The 22287-nt window shown below is 43.5% G+C and overlaps 1 protein-coding gene across 1 annotated transcript in view; it reads left to right on the top strand.

The window, feature by feature from the left end:
- PPM1H (protein phosphatase, Mg2+/Mn2+ dependent 1H) overlaps nucleotides 1-18755 on the top strand; it is a 131030-nt gene extending 112275 nt beyond the window's left edge. Inside the window, exons 7-10 of the mRNA XM_040552190.1 lie at nucleotides 2309-2372; nucleotides 4041-4148; nucleotides 10060-10211; nucleotides 16294-18755. Coding sequence (XP_040408124.1) covers nucleotides 2309-2372; nucleotides 4041-4148; nucleotides 10060-10211; nucleotides 16294-16441 — 472 coding nt within the window. The 3' untranslated portion in view covers nucleotides 16442-18755. The remainder of the gene's footprint in view (nucleotides 1-2308; nucleotides 2373-4040; nucleotides 4149-10059; nucleotides 10212-16293) is intronic.
- The last annotated feature ends 3532 nt before the right edge of the window (nucleotides 18756-22287 follow it).

Raw genomic sequence — 22287 nt, 5'->3', positions numbered from 1 at the left:
AAGGAAAATGAGGAGGGGGGGAGAGTGGGATGAAAAGTCGGTCCCTGTTTTGTCTACTTACAATGTGAAGTGGGGGCTTCAGTTTTCAGTATTTTTAGTTATCATGCAGATAATATAATCTGTGGGTAAAGAATGGGTTTGTTTTTTCCTTTAGAAAGCGGGTTGTAAATAGTTAAGTCACATCAACTTAGTTGTATTTGCTTTTTATAACAAATATCTGTAGCAGTTTAAAAATCCAATAGGAATTGTCTTCTTGGGCTTATGGTTTGGATTAGTCATTTGACTCCGATGACCAACACAGACTCAGCTGACACCGTTTTTCTTGGTGTCGGAGCACAACTGCCTCTGTGGAAAGGAATGAGAAGAATTCAGACTCCTCCTCGGGGAGGTTTTGCCAGGGCTTCCAGAGCTGTGGTTCTAACTGGAAGCTTTGGGATGTGTTCGTGACCAGTCAGGGAGTAAATAGAGCAATGGTAAAATTATCCTCCTTGTTCAAACCAGGATATCCCAATTGGTGAGGGAGGCGGAGACTTTAGCTATTGCCTGTTGGATGTAAGAAGAGGAACAGGAGCAAAGCCCATGACTGACTGACTCATCCTTCCCAAGAAAATGCCAATCCGAGTTTTAAATGTCAGTGGAGTTTTACCATGCTCGCTATGTGTAGTGATTTGTGGCCTTTGGTTTAAGAGCTGTAGTTTCCCTTCCCGCAGTACAGAAGCCATTTAAGTGCCTTCTCCATAGCATCCCTTGTAGAGATGCCCACGTACCCCAGATACTCTTGACTCTCTGGTCTCCCGTGAAGCGCCCCCTGTGTTTTGCAAACCTTACCTGGTTCCACTTAGGGATTTCCCATGTAGTGATGTTTTATAGCGTGGGAGTGGAGTCCTCCACTACCGTTTCTTCTTTGGATTTTGGTTTCTTTTTCTCCTTTCTCCCCCTACCCCGAAGCCCTAATATGGACCCTACCTATGGTTACTAAGAAATGAAAGGGGGGTCTCAAGTGGGTCTACTCTACTTTCTTTTTAAGAGGTTTGCCTAGATGCTGCAGCATGCATAGCTGTGTAATCCAGCACCATTTACTGATCCCAGGTCTGTGCCATATTTTGGTGAAGCAGGGGGCAGTTAAATTACAATCTAGGATTTCACCTTTGCTTTTTAATTTCCTGCTGGTTTGTGTCCCATTGCTTAAATTGAATGCAACTCCCCTGAGCTCACACAAGCAGCCCAGCTCAAGAGCCACACAGCAGGGGCTGGCAGAGACCTGCTGCTGTCCCTTCCCTTCTCCTGCTTGTCCCTTCCACATCAGCAAAAAGCGCTGACCCATGCTCTCAGACGTTGATTTTGGTATCACCCCGAGGACTGGGGGCAGGGGTAGAACAAAAGGGAGGACAACACCCAGGGAAAGCATGGGGAGGAACAATTCTGTGGCATGAAGGGAAGCGTGTCCTTCTGGCAAAGCTATGGGGTGAGGTACTCTGACCAAAGAGGGACCCCAGGTTATGTTACACAAGCCACAGGGCTCTGTGGCTGTGAGAGTGACAGCCATCTATTTTTCTGATTTTATTTCTCACTTGCAAAAGTGCTCACCTTCTCACCTCATCAGTGTCAACAGCTGGATGTGTAAAAGGTAGAGTACGCAGGCATGAAGCGAACAGAATCAGAGCATGAACATTTACTTCTCTTGTCTCACGGCCATTGGAAAACTGCTGCGAAATGTAAAATTTCTGACAACCTTGAATGTTGCAGTCAAGGTCAAATGAGCACTAAATAGCCTTCTAAAAGTCTTCAACATGTGAAGCTTGCCTTTAGTTTAAGCAGTCCTGAAAGGTGAGAACAGGATCAGAGAGCTGTTTCACACTTCGACCACGTACACACTCAGTTGTTGCTCACCATTTCACATTAACAGTGTGAATTGAGGCTTTGGTCGGTTTCTTGGTTTTTTGTTTTGTTCCTATTTCTTTAACGGCACTGTGTTATGGTATAGCTACTGCCATAACCCACAATATGTTACCTGATGAGGATGCTGTTCCAGTCCACCTCTTTCTCCTTGTAGGCAGTAGGAGCAGGTTGGCACGTTACATACTTCATGGTCACATTTTTTTTTTGTGGTGAAATGGACTAAATCTTCAGGAAAAATCTTTCCATGGAAAAAGAAATGCACATCTGGGATCAAAGGCAGAGTCCCTAGGAAAAATAATGATTTTAAAAATAATAATAATAATTAAATAATCACATCTGCTTGTTTCAGGGCAGTGGGTCACTAATTGAGTGCAACCTTTATAAATGTTGTTTGTCTCTCCCCCCACAGGGCATACAAAACCATTGAGGAAGACGACTTGAAGTTTCCCCTAATATATGGAGAAGGCAAGAAGGTGGGCACACGTGCTTTCCTCAGACCAAAGGAAGAACAAATTCTCTGCTGTTTACCACTTGATTTAGCCTGTGGCAGTCCACTGTTTTCCACTCAGTATCTCTTTATTTTATTGTTTTGACAGCTTGAAAGAGTATCTTGTTTCTGTTATAAATCAGTCTCATGTCTGGGGTGGGGGGAAGAGAGAAGTCATTTGTTGTTCAGTTTCATTTTGGTTTTGTTTCATTGCAAGTAACTAGGCTGCAATGAGACTGTCTTCAATAGATGACTTTAAATGTTTCTGTTTTGATTGTAAAATATAACTAGGATGGATGAAGATAGCAAAATAAGTCATGTTTGCCAAAAATGAAGCAGGAGGATGTTTAAAAATATTTTACAGTGCTCTGAGATGCAAAAACCCTAATTTAGGAAGGGGAGGGATCAAGGCAGGATTTAGGAAGTATAACAGCCCTTAAACATGTTTTCTTCAGCTAGTGTACGTGAACTCACTGTGGAATTTTTCTGATGTGATTGCTGATAGTTTTTCTTGAAAGTAAGAAGTGAACCCTTCCATTTGGGTGAACTTTGTTTCCAATTCCCTGATTAAGAACAGTGAGATCATTAGTGCTGATCCCAGCAAGCTTAGCTGGATGCAGCAATAAGATCAATACAAGGACGCAGTGGTGTCAGTTTGCCGATATTTGTATGCTCGCTGTGTTTCTAAATAGTGCTCCCCTGCTGCATTAGGTTCTTATCTCAGTGCAAAAATACACGCTCTTCAGAATTAGCCCAAGTTTTAAAGGTTCAGACTTGCAGCTTATCTCTGAATTTGGTTAGGTTTATAATTATTTGCAAAATGTCTCATGCACATCTTTTTAATTTTCTCTCTTTTTGCCTTATGGAGCCAGGGGTTAGGGAGGCAGAATAATTTTGAGTCAGTCTTGCATTGTTACTGATGCTGTGAGCTCTCCTGTTCAGAAGCTGCTGCAGCAAAGGTAGTGTTTTAGGGAGGTGATGTGCAGGGAGTTAGGGTGCCCATGGGGCAGGCTGCCTGGTCAGGCTCTGGAGAAGCTTTAATGAAGAAGAGCCCAGCACCTCTTGGGAAACAGCTCCTGTCTCAAAGGAGGATGCTTAGTGAAGGAAGCATTAGATGTGAGGTAAGAGCAGACCTGATTTGGACCAGCTCTCCACAGAGAGCTCAGTGGGCACTGGCACTCTGTGTACTCAGCAGTTTGAGGTGGCCTTTGGCAATTTGCCTTGATGAAGAAAATATGTGGCAATATGTCAAAAGGAAGAGGCCACAGGTTTCTTAAGTGATTAATTAGGCTCCTTATTCCTTTTATAAAACCTGTTTACTTCATATTGACAGTGTAATTTGCTGAAGGAGTGCTCTCATTGATTACCATGGGACAGCGAGGCAACTGAGTTAGATTTCCGTAGTCCCAGTCCCTTACAGATGGTCACAGTCTAAGATGGGCATACTTAGACTGGCATGTGCACAAATACAAAATGAGAAATGGAAATGATGTGTGAAAAGTTCTTACATTGATTAGCTATGTTGGATCTCAAGCCTTTGGGAGAAAAAGGGGAGTTCATCCCTAGCTGTGACAGTTGTGGAGTAGGAATGTTATCTGTTTCCATGTCGACACAATGCACATAACAAGTTTTGATCCCGTTTCTTTATTTCCAGGCTCGGGTTATGGCAACAATTGGGGTGACCCGAGGACTGGGAGACCACGACCTGAAGGTGCATGACTCCAATATCTACATCAAACCTTTCCTGTCCTCATCTCCTGAGGTAAAACAGCCAAGCTCTGACTATCTGATTTGCGGGAGAGAAACAAATATACTTACTGTGCTTATTTGTTCTTCCGAAATCTGACTCCATTCTTGTGGCCAATCTCGGTAACACGCTGCACTTCCTAAAGGTGCTCGCGGGGTGATACCCAAAGTTAGTAACTCCCTTGGAGTATGAATGTTAACAATTCCTGCTCCAGTTGTGTGCCTGCCTCTGGTTGCTCCACATCCCAGGCAGAGCACTGATGCCTTCTCACCTTCGTCTCCTTAGTGTGACATTCTGTGTGGCAGACACTCATCTCTCCCCATCTTCATGTGCTCCAACACCCTCTGAGGCCTGGATCATGCAGCCTTCACAGAAGCTGAGACAAACCAGTGTTCTGCAGAAGGGAGCATTGGATGTCTTCCACGGTAGCATGGCATCCTGCTTTAGGCAGAGGATACCAGATCCAACTGCTAAGTAGGAAAACGCCAAGAGTGCGTTGGAAGAGTGCTTTATGCTTCCATCTGGCTGCCCCTTCACATCCAGTACTTAATTTTTTATGGTGGTTTTGTGCAAACCCAAAATAGTGTCAGAAATGGCAATGTGCATTCCCAAATGATGGCATAAAAAGAGATTAGGCAATATTTACTATACTAGGGGTAGTGAACCTGCTACTCACCTGTCTGGAAACCAGTTTTAAATGCCTCCAGTGTTTTGACTTGCCTCGACACAAACAATTCTAGTGTTTGACCACCATAGACCTTGCAGTGAGGGATACAAAGGCTTTTAAATGGGTTTGAATGTGTTTGGTTATTAACAAGAAACATTCAAACCTCACTTTGTTCTCTGGAACTTCATTCATGTTCCTACATCAGGGAACAGATGACACTAAAATATTAAGCAAGGGCAAACCATCCTATGAGAGCACGAAAAGAGGAGGCTTTGCTGCCATGGCCCAAATGCTGAGAGCCGTCCACTGTGAGCTGCCTTTCCATTGTTTTAACCATACCCAGTATCTGACCTTGAACTTATTGCTTGATACAGCAGCATGAGAGAATGAAAATACACAAATGGCATAACACTGCTAGAAAGGAATAAAAGTATTAAATTGACCTTGCTTAGAACATCTTTGAGTATTTAAAAATGAAGCACTGAGAGATTCTGGCCCTGAGGAAAAAGAGGCGATCCAGAGACAGCCCCTTCTTCGCGTTTCCTTGCTGTCAATCCGGTCCCTTCCCTCTCCCCCTTTTGAGTGTGTAGTGCCCACCACTGGAGACCTGCTGCTGTACTTCTCAGCCAGGCAGGCAGCAGCTCTGCCCTCATCACTCTGATGGTTTTGCTTAGTGCCAGTGCAATGATGCAGTTCTACCTATTTATTTTTTCTTTCTGGCTTGCTGAGACCCAGCATTTCTGGGGAATGTAATAGCTGCAGCGCAGTATCTCAGCAGTACCATCTCTGCTGATTGCCGCCGCTGCTGTATTTGTCTGTGTGTATAAACCGAAGCTTCTCATGGGGTTTTCTGGTGTGTGTGTAGTGTTTGTGTGTGAGCGCGTGTTCAAATTCTGGAATATGTCATTCAGTTCCTATGCTATCCACGTTTCAGGATCTCTTAACTACTTTGTTAAAGGGAAGCAAAATTAGCTTTGTTTCCATATTCCCTTCTCAGTTAAATTCAGTAGAAATGTACTAGGGCAGCAGGAGGAAAGACAGAGCACCTGCCACCTCAATTTAGAGATGTGGGAAGGGAGGAAAAAAAAACAACATAACCTGAATTTTATTAGGAAGTAAAATATGTTCCAACTTGCTTTCCATTACACCTCTTCTTTTAACCATCTCTTCCTTCTCTTCCCAGAGAGGGCTCCAGTGCTTTATTTCCTCACATTCTCTGACTTGTTCTGCCCATATGTGGACGCCTTGCACAGAAACCAGCATTAAGAAACAACCTCTTTATGCTGCCATCTGGGCAGCCTAGCGCTTGGAAGTGCAGTGGCCTCAGGCAGCAGTCACATTTGGCCTTCGTGCAGCATTGGATTTGGAATTGTCTTTGTAGAGGTAGGGAGGCACGTTGTCTGGTTTCCAGACCTGGAAAAGGGGAGGCACAGGAAGTGAAGCCTCACAGTGAGTCGTGACATGGGGAGGATCCAAGTCTGGCTTCTGTTTCCGTGCTGTAATTACAGAGTCCTTTCCAAATCTGGGGGCAAGGTGGTGAGTTTTCAGTGTATTTACTGCCAGGGTGACAAAACTCTGTTATGGCGTGTCCACCAAAATTTATCTGAAGGCAAGGTAAGCGTCCGTGTGACTATATCCAGAAACAGGCATAGAAGTAATTGGGGGTGGTGTGAATTTACATTTTGATAGAGCGCCAGGCTATGGGAGGAGAAGTCATGTAGCCAAGAATGACAAATGTAATCAGAATTCAGTGGCTCAGCTGTTACGAGACCAGATTTGGAGGACTTCTGCAGGTTGGTGAGCTCTAGAGAATTGAGCCTTTTATAATGAACTGGAGTAGCACAAAGCAGGCAAGCTATGGCTGAGGCTCTCTGGCATGGAATTAAATATTTATTTTTCATAATGGAACAGCTCATTTGAAAGCTTTCAGCAGGAAATTCTGCTTTTCAAAGCTCAGCAAGAGCCTTCTTGTTGCAGCGGAAAAGCAGAATTTCATCCTGAAATTTTTCAAGCAGCAGCTCAGCCGTTCGGTGGACGCAGTGTGGCTCCAACAACAGCACCTGGCCTTTGCCACTGATGAACCCAACGCCACCACTCAGAGCAAATGGTAAGAAGGTAACCAAGGAGAATTCTTCCTCATCCAAACACGTTAATAAAATCTTTGTGACGACTTCACAAATATGTCAAAGGAAGCCGTTTTAGATTCACATCTGCCTTCTGGAGAAATCTTGGGGAATTACAGCGTTTAAAGGAACAAGTGAGGCAAGTACTTGCAGAAGTAATCTTTGATCAAAGGGAGTCAAGGTGGTTTAAGGAAGCAAACATCACGCTTTAGTAACTTGAAGTCCTTCAGGGTTATGTCTACCAGAGAATTAAAAAAATAAAAATGCTGTAGATGATCTTGCCTGAGCACTTCGATTTCTGAAAAAAACATTTGAGAAACTGTTCTGCATCACAGGTTATTAATGTAAAAGATATGAAGCTATAGACTAAGTGGAAAGTTGGCACAGTCTACTGGAAATTGGCTAAAGGGCAGGAAACAAAGGGTGGCAGTAAAAAGCTAAAAGGAGATTAATTGGTGAGTGCTGCAGGGAGCAATGTTGGGACCCGCTTTTTATTATTTACATATAAATTACTTGGAGGGTGGTATTGAAAGATCTCGTCGTTTGCCAGTGGAGCCGCACTGGATAACACTGCACATAAAAAGGGACAATACAATTAAGAAAGGGTTTAATTTATTGAAGAGACTGAGTTGATCAATAGTGCAGGCAACTGAATGCGGACTGTTGTGTGGCTTGAATTCCCCCAGGCAGGCTGCTTGGGAGCACCTCAGAAGGCTGCAGGCTCTTCTGCCACTTTGTTTGAACAGTTTTCACGCCACAGGGACTCGTGTTGGCTGCCTCTTACAAACAGAACTGGCTGGCAAGTCTTAGCGCCTTCGCAGCGCTGGTGTGGTCCTTTGCATGAGCCAAACACAGGTTTTGTCCGGTGGGTAGGTCGTTTGAAATGTAAATATAAAACTGGCCCACCTGCCTATTTGTTGCTTGCCCAAAGCATTTTACTCAGCACTTCTAATTGCGAGTAGGCGAGCAACATTAGAAAGAAATACCTGTAATGAAAAACGGCACTGTGTGACGAACTGCGCAATGCATATTCAGAAAGGTGTTGTGTGTGACTGTGGGTTTGGTGGTGAGTGTCCACTGCTGAATTTCAGCAGAGATCTGTAAGTTCCAGTTGAGAGAAAATGTGGTGTAACCCAACTCATACTGTCATGGGTGTTGGTGCTGCTTCCTTGTTGTTGGCTTTTCGCATTCGCTGATTGTTGAAGTCAGATTGAACCACTTCACAGGTCTCCAGTTCTGCTGCTCCACGTCAAATAGGACATCAGCGGATGGTACAAGTATGGTGACCTAACTGGAAGCCTTCAAGGGGTGTCCTTTTGCTCTGGAGATGTTACAGAGGGCAAAAGTTTGCCAGGGCAGTAGAAGGGGCTGGGAGGCTCAGGGGAGCTGGTGGCAGGGCTCTGTGAAAGGTAGAAGCTGGCTCGTTTCTGCACCTGATCCAAGCAGTCTGTAAGCATAACCTGAACCTATGATAGACTGGACAGCTCTAAAACAGCTCGTTTTTGTCAACAATGTACAAGATTGTGATGTTAGAAGCTTGGTTATTTGTACGAGGTGCTTGCTGCTCAGTGGATCCCTGAGCTTTAGCCACAATGCTGTCTGAAATACTTGCTTATACCTAGGAGAGTTGACCAGAATGTGTGGTACACTTGTTGGTTGCTGCATTGCCCAGTTTATCCCCTGAAGCCCAGTAAACTCTGGGCTGTTAAAGGTTAACTAAATTCTGGGAGATGACAACTGCTGCCTTTTGTGCAGGGGGCTTGAAAGGAGAGCTGTGCTGCATATAAGGATCTTTTCTATAATAGTATTCCCACTCAGTCTGAATAAGGAGATATGCGCTAATGAAGAGAGTATCTTGCCTTGACTTTAATCCTCTCCAAAGTCCTTTTTCAGCTGTTACCTTAGATAATGAAATGAAGGTTACATTTTACAAATGACCTTTTTGTGCTTTTGAGTGAAAGGCAAACAAGTAAGGATTAGCAGTGAGGTCTAGATGATTGTTTCTCCAGAGCTGCTTGCAGTCCCATAAAATCATAATTACATTAAAAGGTCCAGGCATTTTATGTGCATTTCCTGCTCCATGGCTCCTAAGGGGAGAGTGCACCAGGGGGGAGAATAAAACAGCTCCATGTCTTCTGGCTATGCCAAGTGCTTGTCTGACCAATTTGCTGCTGTCGGTGAAGCCCAAGGCTGGAGCAGGATGTGTGACAAGGTGAGCTGCTTCCAAACTTCAGTGCAGATCATCGTTTCCTCCTGTCTGCCATGCCGGGGTTGCCACACTTCTTTCAGATGGGGCTTGTTGCTGTGGTAATTGAAGTGCTCTGGGAGGGCTTTGTAAGGGCTCCCTGCTGGAGCCTGGGAATCGCAAGAGCAGGTGCTTTGTCAGCTGGAATACAGCGTGTGCTGGAAGGAGAGCTACAGCCACCAAAAGGCTCGTTTTAAAATGCTCATGATGACCTTTGCTCAGCTGGTGGCCTCCCAGCCCCTTCTGAGGCTTCTGCCTCCGCTTCTGGCTTTCCCCGGCCCCAGTGAGGAGAGGGCTGGGGGTTGCGGTACGGGCTGTGAGGCAGTGCTGACAGCGGCCGTCACCCTGGCTGTGGTGCTGAAGCCAGCCGGCATTTTAACAAAACAGCCTAACACAGATAAGCTTGGGGGTTCGCTTCTGTGCAAGTCTCAAGTGAGCCTCTACCCTCTGAACACCATAGAGATGCACACAGCCGAGCAGGTAAATAGTTTCTCTCCATTTTGTGGGACTGCTCCCTTGCCCGGGCATCATTCGGAAGCGCAGCGCCTGCCTCGGGCCTGGAAAGGCGAATGAGATACCTTCTGCAGTGCACAACATATGCAATTTATTTGGCAGAGTTAAATGGGTCTGGACAAATAGTGAAAACAATTATTTGTGAATATTTTATTAGAAAATATCAAAAATTCATCAAATGAATTATTCAGCTTCCATTTGACTAGCCCTGCCAGCGATAGGGAAGAGCTTCGCATGCAGACCAGGCAGCTGGGCTGGGGGAGGCTTTGCTTTGATCAGAGGCTTGCTTTGAGCAGCCTCGCTCAGGAACACTTGGGTCCATCCCGGCTGGGTCAACGCTTGTGGGATGTCTCTCATGATGTTTTTTGTGTGTTTTAGGTGAGAGTCTACGACCTCCTGCAGTATGAGCATGGTCCGGATGATGTTCTTATCCTAGCTACTGATGGACTCTGGGATGTTCTGTTAAACGAAGAAGTGGCAGAAGCTGTCACTAACTTCCTACCAAACTGTGACCCTGATGATCCCCACAGGTTTGTGCTCATCCCTGACTTTCTAGTGTCTCTGGAATTAAGAGTGCTTTTTGGTAATATATTTGTGTAGAACATATGATGTAGATAATATGCAGTAGATATGCACGTTTTTATACATTGGATGGAGTCCCTACAGCAAATGTGATTTGGGTTTGTTTTTTTTCCAGTTATAACTCAGAATTGCCTACCTTCAAAGGAAAGTTGTGGGATCATGGTATCTTGGCACAGGATCCATCTTGTGTGCTATAATAGGTCACATGGAAACTGAAGGAGGTTGAGGTCTTAGAAGAACATGACAACAGGTCTCTGTCTCCAGCAGTCACACTTAACTCTCCTCTGGACAGTCTTTTAACACTAAAGAATTGTTTCTTGCTAGGACCTTATCGGTATCTCTCTTACACTCTATACTTATGGGTAAACACTGCGCAGTGTGGGTGCCACTCATTCCTAGTCATGCTGAGACCTTTAAACCCACCTCTGGTAGGGGATGCCCAGTGCCTGCCAGCTGCTGGACAGCTGTGGTGACAAATTAAGTGCAGAGTTTTATTCTATTTCATGTAGCTGGAGTCTGTTTAATTGTAGCCCATGTAATCCTCTTCATTTTCCTGCCTTTATCTCCTCTTGGTCAGTTTCTCTCTTTAAAATACACCATCAAGCAAGCAAAAAACTTCCCAAACTAACTGGAGCAGTGTGTGCCTGGAGTGTCTGTCTGCTGCCGAGTTCAGTGTCACTGTGAATTAAAACATCAAGCTGGAGATTTGAAGTCTCTCGCTTCTAAAAGGGAGGATGATGAAAGTGGAAATAGCTTCGTCCTTCTCCAGAGATTGTTCTGAAAGGGAGGCGCCTGTTGCTCCTGATTTTAGGCCTGGCTAGCCATTGCTGTCTTCTACCCTCTTCCTGGGATGAGCATGGGTGAAAAGAGCCCTTAAAGCATCCTCAGTTGTACCCGTGGAAAGTGGAGTTTGGGACATAAGCAGTGGGATATCTCAGCAGCCAAGTGAGAACATGCAGGACTGTGTGAGAGCTCGAGTTTCACTTGTTTAGATGTGGCGGCTCTTGAGGGTATGGGGAAAACCAGTCTCAAAATGCTTTGTGTTTCTATTATTACTGAGTGGTCATCTTCACGGGGTGAGCCCTGTTCTCCGTCATCGAACGGGAGGACGCAGTGGGTACGGACACCCTGACAGCCACTTGGCTTTTAAGGTGGCAGCCACTCCAAATCACAGGCCCATCTCTACTTCAGCAAGCCATGAAAGTTCCTCTGCCCTCCCTCTGGGAGGAGATCAGGCATGGTTAGTGAGGAGCACTTCCAGGGCACCTGGCACTGTGCTGTGCAGATCAGCTGTTCATTGAAGGTAGAAGGAGACCAACCCGATTGCCTTCCCATTTTTCCCTAGCGCTGTTCAGAGATGGTAGGGAGCTTTTGCTCTGAATTCTGCACCCCTGAGTCTCCAGTTGCAAACACAGCTAGTATAATGCAGTACCTGTGCCCTACTCTGCCTCCATTGTCTTTTGGTAATTGGGAAAGGTTGACTATTCCTACAGTCCTGGCTGGGCCTGTTAGCTGTGAACACGGTCTGCGTGCACTGTGTCAGTCTTGTTCCTTCTGGTGTTTCCAGCACTGGAGATAGCCAACACTTCTGTTGCAGTAGGAATGGGAATTCCTTGTTCAATCTACTTGACCTTCAAGGTGTGTAATTTCTCATCCATTATAGAATACTCACAGAAGTCTTAGTGAAGAAAAAATAATATTTTCTTTATTTGATTTAGATGTATTTATGCTGGTTTAGCCCCAATAATTGTGGGGGATTAGTCTCGTTTGTACCAGTGTGAGTACGACACACTCCAGAATTGGGCCTGCTGTATTACGAGTTAGAACAAACACATTTATTAGTGTTTGACCTATTGGTCTATGAATGGACATCTGAATCGAAAATTAATTTGTTCTTTTAAGTAACTTTGTGCCAGGTCATTTAGAGGCTTACAAATAGTGGTAGCAAGACATTTCTCACGCCAGCTTGCAAAAGGTAATTAGAACAGTCCCTCATATAGTTTACAATGATATTTATGAAAATTACCTTTGTGGAATTGCTCGTGCTGCTTGGTTATAAAGAATATTTAAAGGGTTTAAAGTACTGTGTGAGGGGTTTTATGTAATTACTTCAGTGGTCCAAATGAGGTATAACTAATGAATTTACAATAGCATAGCAGCTCAGACGATGGAGTTGTGTTCATTCCTCTCCCTACTCAGAGACAGGAAAATCGTGTTTGCAGCATTATCAGTGTTATGTTTAAAGGAGATGTTATCCCACAAAATGTCAAGTTCTGTGATGGGTGCAGTAACAGTCTGTGGTGAGGTGATCAGCTGGAAATGTAAAATCTCTAGGGATGCAGAAAACTTGTCAGAATGTAAGGGGCTTGCCCCCTGGGCTTGGTAATGCCATGGTCTTCTGAAGAACCTACCATTTGGAGCAGACCCTGGACCCTGGATCCATCTGACCCAGTAGCCTACTTATTCCCTGACAGAAGCATATTTAACAAAGAGAAAGGGGAAAATAAAAATAGGAAGATTTTAGAGCTGCACAGTACTTATCTATTATGTAATTAGCTCTTTTAGGGAACAATATCCCTCCCATTTGAATTAGAAGTCATTTTACAGCCTGATGGATAAGTGCTCATAGCCCTCCGGAAAGCTCTTGGGACTCTTTCCTGTTGGTATTTACTGTCAGAGCTCTGAGTGTTTGTTACCCACAGAAAAACATTTCTGAATCCTGTCAAACGTAACATGTGCCTGGGCATCTCCAAGTGCACAGGGAGTGAAGTCTTCACCCAGCCATGCAGACACAGCCTCAGGGGATCTGGGCAGCGGGTGACGAGAACAGACTTGATCAGAGAGCAGCTTCTCCGCGAGGGCTGGGCAATGCTGCGATGGAGCGAAGGAGCCAGGCTTGAGCTGGATTTCTTAGCCAGCTCATTTCTTACGGGTACTGTGGCCCACAAGAGCATGAAGGCGACCCTGAGCGAAGAACAGGTGGTAGCGACACACTGCTGCTTTTTCATACATCATCTGTCTGAGAAAGTATGAAGATGAAGAGAAGCATGAATCTTGACCATTTCCTTCGGCTGCGCTTACTCACGCTTACACACTGACCTTGGGAATCTTTTATTTCTCATCCTCCCTCCTGTCCTTCCTCTCTCTCACCCCATGTGGAGATTTATGAGGGTGCTGGGGAGTTGCTCCACCTCTGCTGTGTGTGAGCGGATAAGAAGCTGCTCAGACAACAGCATGTTGCCCCCGCTGCCACGGTTTCCCCTGCGGTACTTTCATGATCAATACTGAAAGCTTGAGCCAGAGAAAATATATATATATATTTATTCTTAAAACACAGAAGTTGTATTCCAGCGAGGCTGTTCATTAGATGGAAGTAGATACTTTAAAACTACTTCAGCAGTTCTCTAATGCTGTCTTGACAGCTGAATCCCAAGTTCAGAGCGCTGGAGAATAAAGCATTCAATAATGGACTGCTGCTGCTATTCATCTCCAGGTACCAGAAACTCGCCCCATCTCCTCTAGTGCCAAGTTGAACAGCGTCACTCAATTCAGCTCTGTGCTGGGAGGGGAATACGTTACCTTGCTGCTGCCTTCACCTTTTCCTTCTCCTCCACTTCAACGTGCTGGTTTTCTTGTGTATTTCACAGTCTGTCTACAGGAGGATTTCTGGTTTCGTAAAGACTTTTTTATTTTTTATCTTACCCTCTCCAAACATTAAGCAGCACATCTTTACACAATAAAGAGCAGTACTTATTCCTTTGTACTCTTTAGATGTGGGGAGCCCTTGTTAATTAGAAAAAGAAGGAAGGCAAAGTTTTCTCTCAGAATGATGGGTTTGCTTCTCTTAAATTCTGACAATAGCTGAGAAACCCTTGAAAAAGATGTTCTTAGCCAAAACTCTCTTAGCATCAGACATGCTGTGAATAAATATTTCAGTTTCTTGCCTGCTATGTGGAGTCCTTTTGTTCTTAGCCCTGCATCTGATTTGGGGATTTGGGAACTGAGGAATGCAAGTAATGTATGTTTGTTTCTTTCCCCTTGGAAAACAAAATTTCATGTCGTTATTAGGACAGTACAATCAGTGCTTCTTGTCACCTCCTGCTGTTACACCTTGAGGTCTTTGGTGCAGACAGATCTTGGAACCTGCAGACAGCGTCTGTGCAAGCATGTGTTAGAGTTCATGACTTGACTGGTGCAAAATGACCCTTGGGCCCTCCTCTTATGGCTAAAAGTAAATTTTGTGTCAAAACTAGAGAGACCTGGAAATGTTACCACTCCCTCAGTACCACGAGGAGCAGGTAGTGCATTGCTTCTGCAGAGCATTATTTGGATTTAACATCGAACCTTTTGTGTTGTGAAATGTTGGTTTATTTGCAGTAAAAGTAACTTTCTAGTAGAGCAAGTAAATCTATTCCTGATTCAAAGGAGTCGTTCGAGCTTAAGGAACCAAAATTGTTGAAACAGGACGTAATAAATTGGGTATTTCTCTTCTGTTATCCCAAGAGGGTGAATAAAATCTCTTTTGATAGCATTTACATTTAATAATTCATTCTTTGGTGAAATTATCTGGGGTTAGAACACTCCTTGGATACTCAGTTAATAAACCCCTTTTTTGTCCACTGCTTATGATCAGTGGAGGCACTGTTCTTTCCTATGCCTCAGATGAGATCTGGGCAGATCGCTTCTGGACAAGGATCCTCCCTAGAAAAGGGAGTCTTGAAATGCCAACCCTTCTCATCCTTCCTGCTTTCTTTAAATTACGCGGATGCGCTTTGCTTCTGATTGTCTGTGAGTTTGGCTTTACGGAGAGCCCCTCATCACATCACAGGCTGATACTTAAGATTTAAATAAAATACAGGCAGACACAATATTGAACGTGTGTCCTTTTTGTTCCTTTTTTTTTTTTTTTGTGAGTCTCTTAACTGTTCAATTAATTTTTAATCAGCAAATCATAGAGAAGCTTGGCTCCACCCAACTAAATTCAAAACATCTCAGGCAGGTGTTGGATTGAGGATTGATTGGAGTACTTGTTCATCCATAATGAGATTTCTTTCGGAGGAAACTTCTAAATTAGCACGCAGATGTGTTGATCTAGTAACAGCAGGTAAAACGATATGGGATGATATCTGATCAATATTGCATCGGGCTCAGGTTTGTTGAATAAGGACTCATTTTAGAAGTAATCCAGTTGTAAACAACCGGTTCTCCATTCTGGCTGGCGCAGGGCAGAGCACTGTCTCTGCACCACTTCTTGTGCTCTGACACCCTTCAGCCTCCAAGCAGCATCTGGTATTTTCTAAGGACAGAAAATAACTCCCATAAATACAACGCCATTCAGCCCAGCACAGTCTGGGAGTTTTGAAGCAACATGAAACTGTCAGTATTTCACTAAATTAAGCACTTGACAACTCACATTCACACAGTTTCCATTGAACCCATAAATGTGAATGGACTGTGGACTCTGTGAATCTGGCTGTATTAAGTTTCTTTTTCTGGTTTCACTATAAAAGAAATTCAAAAATCATTTTTATAGTCAAGGAAAATAGCTTATCTACTTGGTTTAAAGGGCAATTCGGATTTTATTTTTAAATATTGCTTGTTTTCAAATCACATTCTTTATTACAGTTTGTCTATGGAATGAGTAAACCCATATTTACCTCCAGGTGTTTCAGTCCCCAAGTGTAGGTCTCAGTAAACAAGCAGAGTTACTTGTGTCCTCAATTTTTCGGACTACTCCTAGAAACTTAACTTGTTAAAGCATTTTTTTTTTTAATATTTTCTGAAAACTTGTGAAGTTGGGCACTTAAAATGACCGGTCGCTTTTTGATTGATCATTGCCTGTGAAATACCTTCTGAGACAAAAACTGCTACTGAATTATGAACAATTGCTTTGTGGGGATGTTGTGGTTACCATTTCTCTGCTTCTGAGTAACTTGTCCTTGTACCTGACAAATGTAAGTCTCCAGGCTTTCTTCACCAAGCTGGGCCATAATGCTCGCCCTCCCTGGCTGTGTTCTGCCTTCTCCACAGGTACACACTGGCGGCGCAGGACCTGGTGATGCGAGCCAGGGGAGTGCTGAAGGACCGGGGCTGGCGAATCTCCAACGACAGGCTGGGCTCTGGAGACGACATCTCTGTCTACGTCATTCCTTTAATACACGGGAACAAGCAGTCGTGAGAGTAGCATCGAGAGAGGTTGCAGAAAGGGGATCTTTTCAGGAAGGGCCTCTAAGAGACGATGTGTTTTTGGTGATCTGACTGGGACATCTCCAACTGATGTAATCTATTCAAAGCTAATGCTGGAGGGGTATTTTTCTGCCCGAAAGGCAGGGCTCTGCACATATACTGTATATGATTAAAGATAACCCTTAAGATTACAACTCCCCTATAGAAAAGGTTTTGGTGCTTAACGGGAATGGGATTTAAATGCTGCTAGCATATTATGGATTCTGTCATCCCTCCAGGTGAAGACATGAAATATGAGTTAATTTTTTTCAGTTTACTATGTAGCTTGGAAGAGCCATTTCAGTTCTGAAAGTAGAGGTGGGTATCAGAAGCCATGGAGGCTCCTGAAGTCTAACCCCAGGTATTCAGAGTAGTGACTTGGGTTACATCTCATTTAAAAGTACTTTTATATATATATATATATATATATGAGACTCAAAAGTTTTCTTCTTCCAAAAAGTTGCTTTCATGACTTACCTATGGACAACTGCAAACTTGTGTAATCCTTTGAATCCCCATTTTTCCTCTCATCTCTTCTTCAGTAGACTATACTCCTGTATTTTAGTAGGAAAACTGAAATCGTTTTTAGTGTGACTATACCTGTTTACTGCAGCTAAAACAGCCAGCTGCAAAATCGTCCAGGAGAAATAGGTCACAGTCTTGTACTGCAAGATTTGTTCTGATACGAGGAGTTATTTGTCGAGATTCCCTGTTGTGTGTATACCATGCTTATACAGGGCAAGCAAACTCAGCTTTATGTGATGTTTACCTGGAGGTTGTGGTTTCTTTGGGATCAGAGATTTTCATTCATTGAATGGGTCTGTCTGCCTTATCCTGTTGAAAGGATCCCTGAACACACAGCTTTTGCATCAGCTGGGATTCGGTAAATTTATTTGGGCTCCTGAGTATATTTTCATGTGGATTTCTACTTGAAGTGACGATATTGTTCTGGTTATCAGTTCGGGTACACAGATAGTGATCTGTTTAAGAATGATTTCACTTCTTCCTGCCTCACTTACTATTCACCATATTCCTGCTTCCTGCTTGACTTGGCGATCAGAAAGTGTCAGCTTATAACTTTCTGTCCTCTCCGTTGTTGAGGACTGTAGTTGAGGATCAAAAGATCACTGTGATAGTTACCAGCCCTTCACCCTTCACTAGCTTCATCAGCTTTTTTTCTTACCAGTACTGAATTGATTTAAATAAAGAAAACCTGAGTACATTATTGGAGTAAAAGCAAGTCCAAGGGAGTAACAACTGAGCAAATCTGCAGCTTAACCTAGCTGCCTGCTCTTCAGACAGACAGCTCTTCACTTCATTGGCTGCAATTAAAAAAAAAAAAAAAAAAAAAAAAAAGGAAGGTTCTCATATATAGGCAGATGTGTCAGCTGGGGAGCCAGATTCAACCTAAATTGCTCCCAGACCACGTTCTTTTGGAGCTGCTAATCCGGCTTGTACATAAAAGCTACTTCTTGAATAGCCAAAAGACAGGGAGCTGACATAATTGCAGAGCACTGACTGGGCATCTCACAAATGTTATATCCTTTCTAAAGGAGAAACTGCCAGCTCTAAGAGGAGGATGCTATGTCCTTTGTGCTCCCTGAGGTGTGCAGACTTTCTCCTGAACAGGAGTAGCCTAGAGCTTGCCAGTTTTATAATTTATAACGTGCTATGTAAACAAAGAACAGTGCTGTTTGGTATAGCTGCCCAGATGCTTTATTTGATTGCATCCAAAAGTACGTGTGCAACATTCTCAGAGAATTTCAAATGCCCTTCTCTAAGTCTCTAGACCCAGTAGGAGTTTCAGAGGTGAGCTGAGCCGATGCGGAGTGTGTGATGGCTCACACATGCAGCAAACTGCATGATTTTAGCCTGGAAGCTGTTCCATGCGTGCCCCAGTGCCTGCATATGATAAAGCTGTGCAGAACACTGAGGTTTTATGTTCTAGAGCTTCAGTATAAATCAACCGTGTATCTGATTATGTGTTATCACACTATCTATTCCTTTTTATTTTTTCCCCTTTACATCTTTTTGTATGAGCAAATGGGTGAAAAGAGATCTGCAGGTTTGGAGTCTAGAGTATTTTTCACATGGCCCCACATATGTTTTGAAGTTCAAGCAAGAGATCTGCTCTTGCAGTCTTTTTTTTTTTTTTTTTTTGGCCTAATAAACTTGTAAACATGCTTTTCATGCTCTGTGTAACTCCTGTTGTCTCTTTGCAAATGCAGTTGTGTAGTCCTTTAGCAATAAAGATCCTCTTTAATGAAGAAACTAATGGCAATTCCTCTAAAGTCACGTGAACAGCAAAGAAGCTGATGCTTGCTCTTACCAGCTACAAGCCAGAGTCAAATATTTTGGTACCCATGTGTTAGTCTTCATTATTCAGTAACATGGTGTCAGCATTCACACCAGTCATTATAAAACCACTGAGTACAGTGTGGTAGAAATTAATTTCCGGAATAGCATCGGCCAAAATTTAAAAGTGAAATTTCAAGGCAATGGAAAATGCATCTTCTCTTTCAGTTGTGTTTTTAAATGTACCCCTAGAGAGATGGGGCGGCAGAGTGCATGACTCGGTGGGAGCAAATTCAGGGATCAGTTTTCAGAGCAAAATCTCGCAGGCATTAGTATGGCTTTGTGCATCAGCCTCCAGTTTTGCTGTTCACCTGAGGCATTGCCATCAGTCAGCCTGCTTCCCTGCAGCTGCTGCGCCTACCTAGGTCAAGTTGTGTTAGCTATGAGCTCTTCTCCTGGAAAGGGCAGAAGCACAGGATCAACAATTAACATCAATTAGCATCAATTCTGAAAATTTTCAAGAGTAATAAAAAGCTTTCTACTCAGATGTATGTGACTGAAACTATGCTGTGATGTTTTTTTGTTTTGCTTCTTTACAAAGTCCCTGTTACACATTTACAGGCTTGCCTACCCTGAGTGTCGCTGGTTCATCTCTGATCGCCGCTTTAGCACCTGGGCTCTCACTTCTACTCGCCTTCATTAGGAGCTTCCTACATGCCTGCACTGTGCTCTGTGCTCTGCTTCACAGCATGGTATGAATACATCTACATGCCAAAGCATGGCACGACTAGGAAGCAGGAGCCATTTGTTGGGGAGGTTTGTGTGAAGCTGGTATAACTAAGCGCATTCCCTACTTCATCACAGAGTGCATTACTGGGGAGTCACAGCGTTAGAAATCACTGACGGCAGGGAGGAAGGGTTGCTGTGGTCCACAATGCACAATGCCATTTTTCAGTTAGACACAGGATGGATACGGCCACGTTCAGACTTGTAGCTGCTCTGCTGCTCAGTGAATCTCTGAAATCAGGAGCTCATCTCGAACTGGAGCAAGTTCGGCACCAAGTCCAAATCTTAGGTCCTTGGCACATCATCTTAGTCACTGCCTGATGCTGTCAGCACTATGTTTTTGTTGTGTTTTTTTTTTGGCTATCGAAGTTCTCTTAGTATCCAAAATTGTTTAAGTGTGAGCAGCAAGGAGCCTCAGCCCTGAGTTACATCTGTATTAGCGCTGCCGTTGCACAGTGCTGTATCCTTGCCAGTGCGCTGGCACTGCTCAGAAAGCTAGGCAAGTTTTCATTCCTTGGACGCCAGCAAGGAAAGGAAATAGTATGCCACATAGCTCAGATTAGCAGACAACGCCATCTAACATTGCCTTCTGGTGCCTGGTCCAGTCCAATTTCTAGAAACCCAGACCCAAGAAGCTTCTACCATTCCCCCGTGAATGCTGTTGCAGAATGTAGGACAGACATTTCAGAGGTTTTCTCTCACACTACAGCCTGAACTCACCCTTACTTAATTAGATGAAGACAGCAGTTCAGAATTTCATTTACACCTTAAGTGAGGCATGCAACTGTCTTCTGTAAAATTAATGCAGTGATGCTTCCCGTATGAACACAGAAGTTTGTTGTCCAAGAGGGCTAATTTTCAATGGCCTCATGCTGGAGAGAGAAAATGTTTTTAATAAAAGGACTTCTGAAGAGCAACAGGTCTAACAAGCTAAAGGAAAGCGGTCATAGCCTGCCATTAGCTGTGCTTTTTCATGTTGAAGTTGATTCCATATTAAAATACGACAGGTGAGGTCTATGAGATGCGGTAGACTCTGTGTCTCCAAGATATTTTTGAAGAACTAAGAACTGCACTTGATGTTTTGGCTTTGAGCTTTTACTAGGTTTTAAAGAACACTACACACTCCAAGCCAATCTGCTGTGTTTCTTCCTGCATCAGCATTTTGCTGCTTTTTTTTTTTAATCTTACGTGCAAATAATTTCAACGCTTGTATCAAACAGGAGCTGCAAACTCTACGGAACTGTTGTTCCTTCCCGACATTCTCGGTGTGTAAATAGTTTTCCTCCACATGTTTTAGATGCAGACGTAGTGATGTGGCTGCCATAGAGCGTGACCAAACAATGCTGTAACTGTGCTGCTGTATTTCTACCTGTGACGTACTTGAAGGAGGATGCCCTTGTCCACCTCCAGTCTCATTTTTTTTATTATCGTTATTTTTTCTTTTTATTTTTTAACTGTTGCTGGTGATGTTCTTTCATAGGTATCTTATTTTTGTTTGGGATATTTTTTAATAGCCGTCACTGTTTTCTTCCCTTCATTGGACAAGTCATCTTATTTTGAGACCTGTAAAACTCTCTAGGTTTTATATGTCCTGAAGAATGGAGGACCTGCTGGAGGAAGATGTTTTGGACCAATGTACTTATGCTTTGTGACTGTGAAATGTTAATCTTTTTGTAACCTAAGAACAAAAAAAATGTTTAGTAAAGGGATATATTTTGTGTTTTTTGAAACTTTTCAGTGCAATGAAAAAAAAAAGAGGAGGATGCTGAAGAAGTGTATGCGCAAAATTTTAAATAAAATTTTAAATTATATATATACATCTATATCTATAACCATTATTATTCTGACTGTCCTGAAGAGTACCTGTCTCCTTGTGTATTAATTGTGCAATACAGTCAAGCAGCACACAGTGTTTTACCAGGGAAAGGCCAAGTCCCTGATGAGAGGTCTCACACCAGATCTAATGAAGTAGATCCCTGAGAGGTGCCTCAGCATATGGGGTGATCCGGAGGAGTTCAGCTGTAGGAGAGCCCTGTGAGCTGCACGCTACTTTTAGGTTGTGATTCATTGCTCGGGTTGCCAGCTGCTGTGTTTGACTCAATGAAGAGCTATGCAGAGTGCTCAGCTCTCCGCTGTCTGTGGTATGAAAAATTGGGTGCAAGTTCTGAAATGACAGTGCAGTTGGGATATGTTTTTCCTCCCCAGTTTCTCAGGAATCACCATCTCAAATTCCATTCCAAAGTTTTTATTAGAGTGAAACCGAAGCCGATTCATTGATTCCATCGAAGCAAGTCATCATGGTAATTCAGCAACCAAAGATGTAGCTGAAGGTACGGAAGAGGCAGGAGGTAACACCTGCCTCTTTGCACTGTACCAGCACACCCATGGGCAATGTCCTTATGTAGCACAGGGATGAGATCTGGGCGTGCTGTTTGCTGTTTGCCTCTTCAGATGTTGCCTTGTAGCACTACTACTTCTCCCCATTATTATTTTACTTCAGATTCAGTAGAAGAGCAGTGAACACATTTGTTCTGTGTCACCAGTGTTACCCCAGTTTTTAAAATGCTGCATGTGCCCGGTGTGTTAACTGAGCATAACAGAGCAAAGATGAAGGATTTGTTGTTTTCAGTCTGGTTCTTCTTACTCTCCTCTAAGTCCTACCGTTTACTACTGCACTCAGACCACTGAGTTAGGTTTAAAATTACAGTCCAAATACAC

Source organism: Cygnus olor, chromosome 1, assembly GCF_009769625.2.
Source record: "Cygnus olor isolate bCygOlo1 chromosome 1, bCygOlo1.pri.v2, whole genome shotgun sequence".
Lineage (NCBI taxonomy): Eukaryota > Metazoa > Chordata > Aves > Anseriformes > Anatidae > Cygnus > Cygnus olor.
The sequence above is the reverse complement of the archived record's forward strand: the minus strand, read 5'-3'. Positions and strand labels throughout refer to the sequence as shown.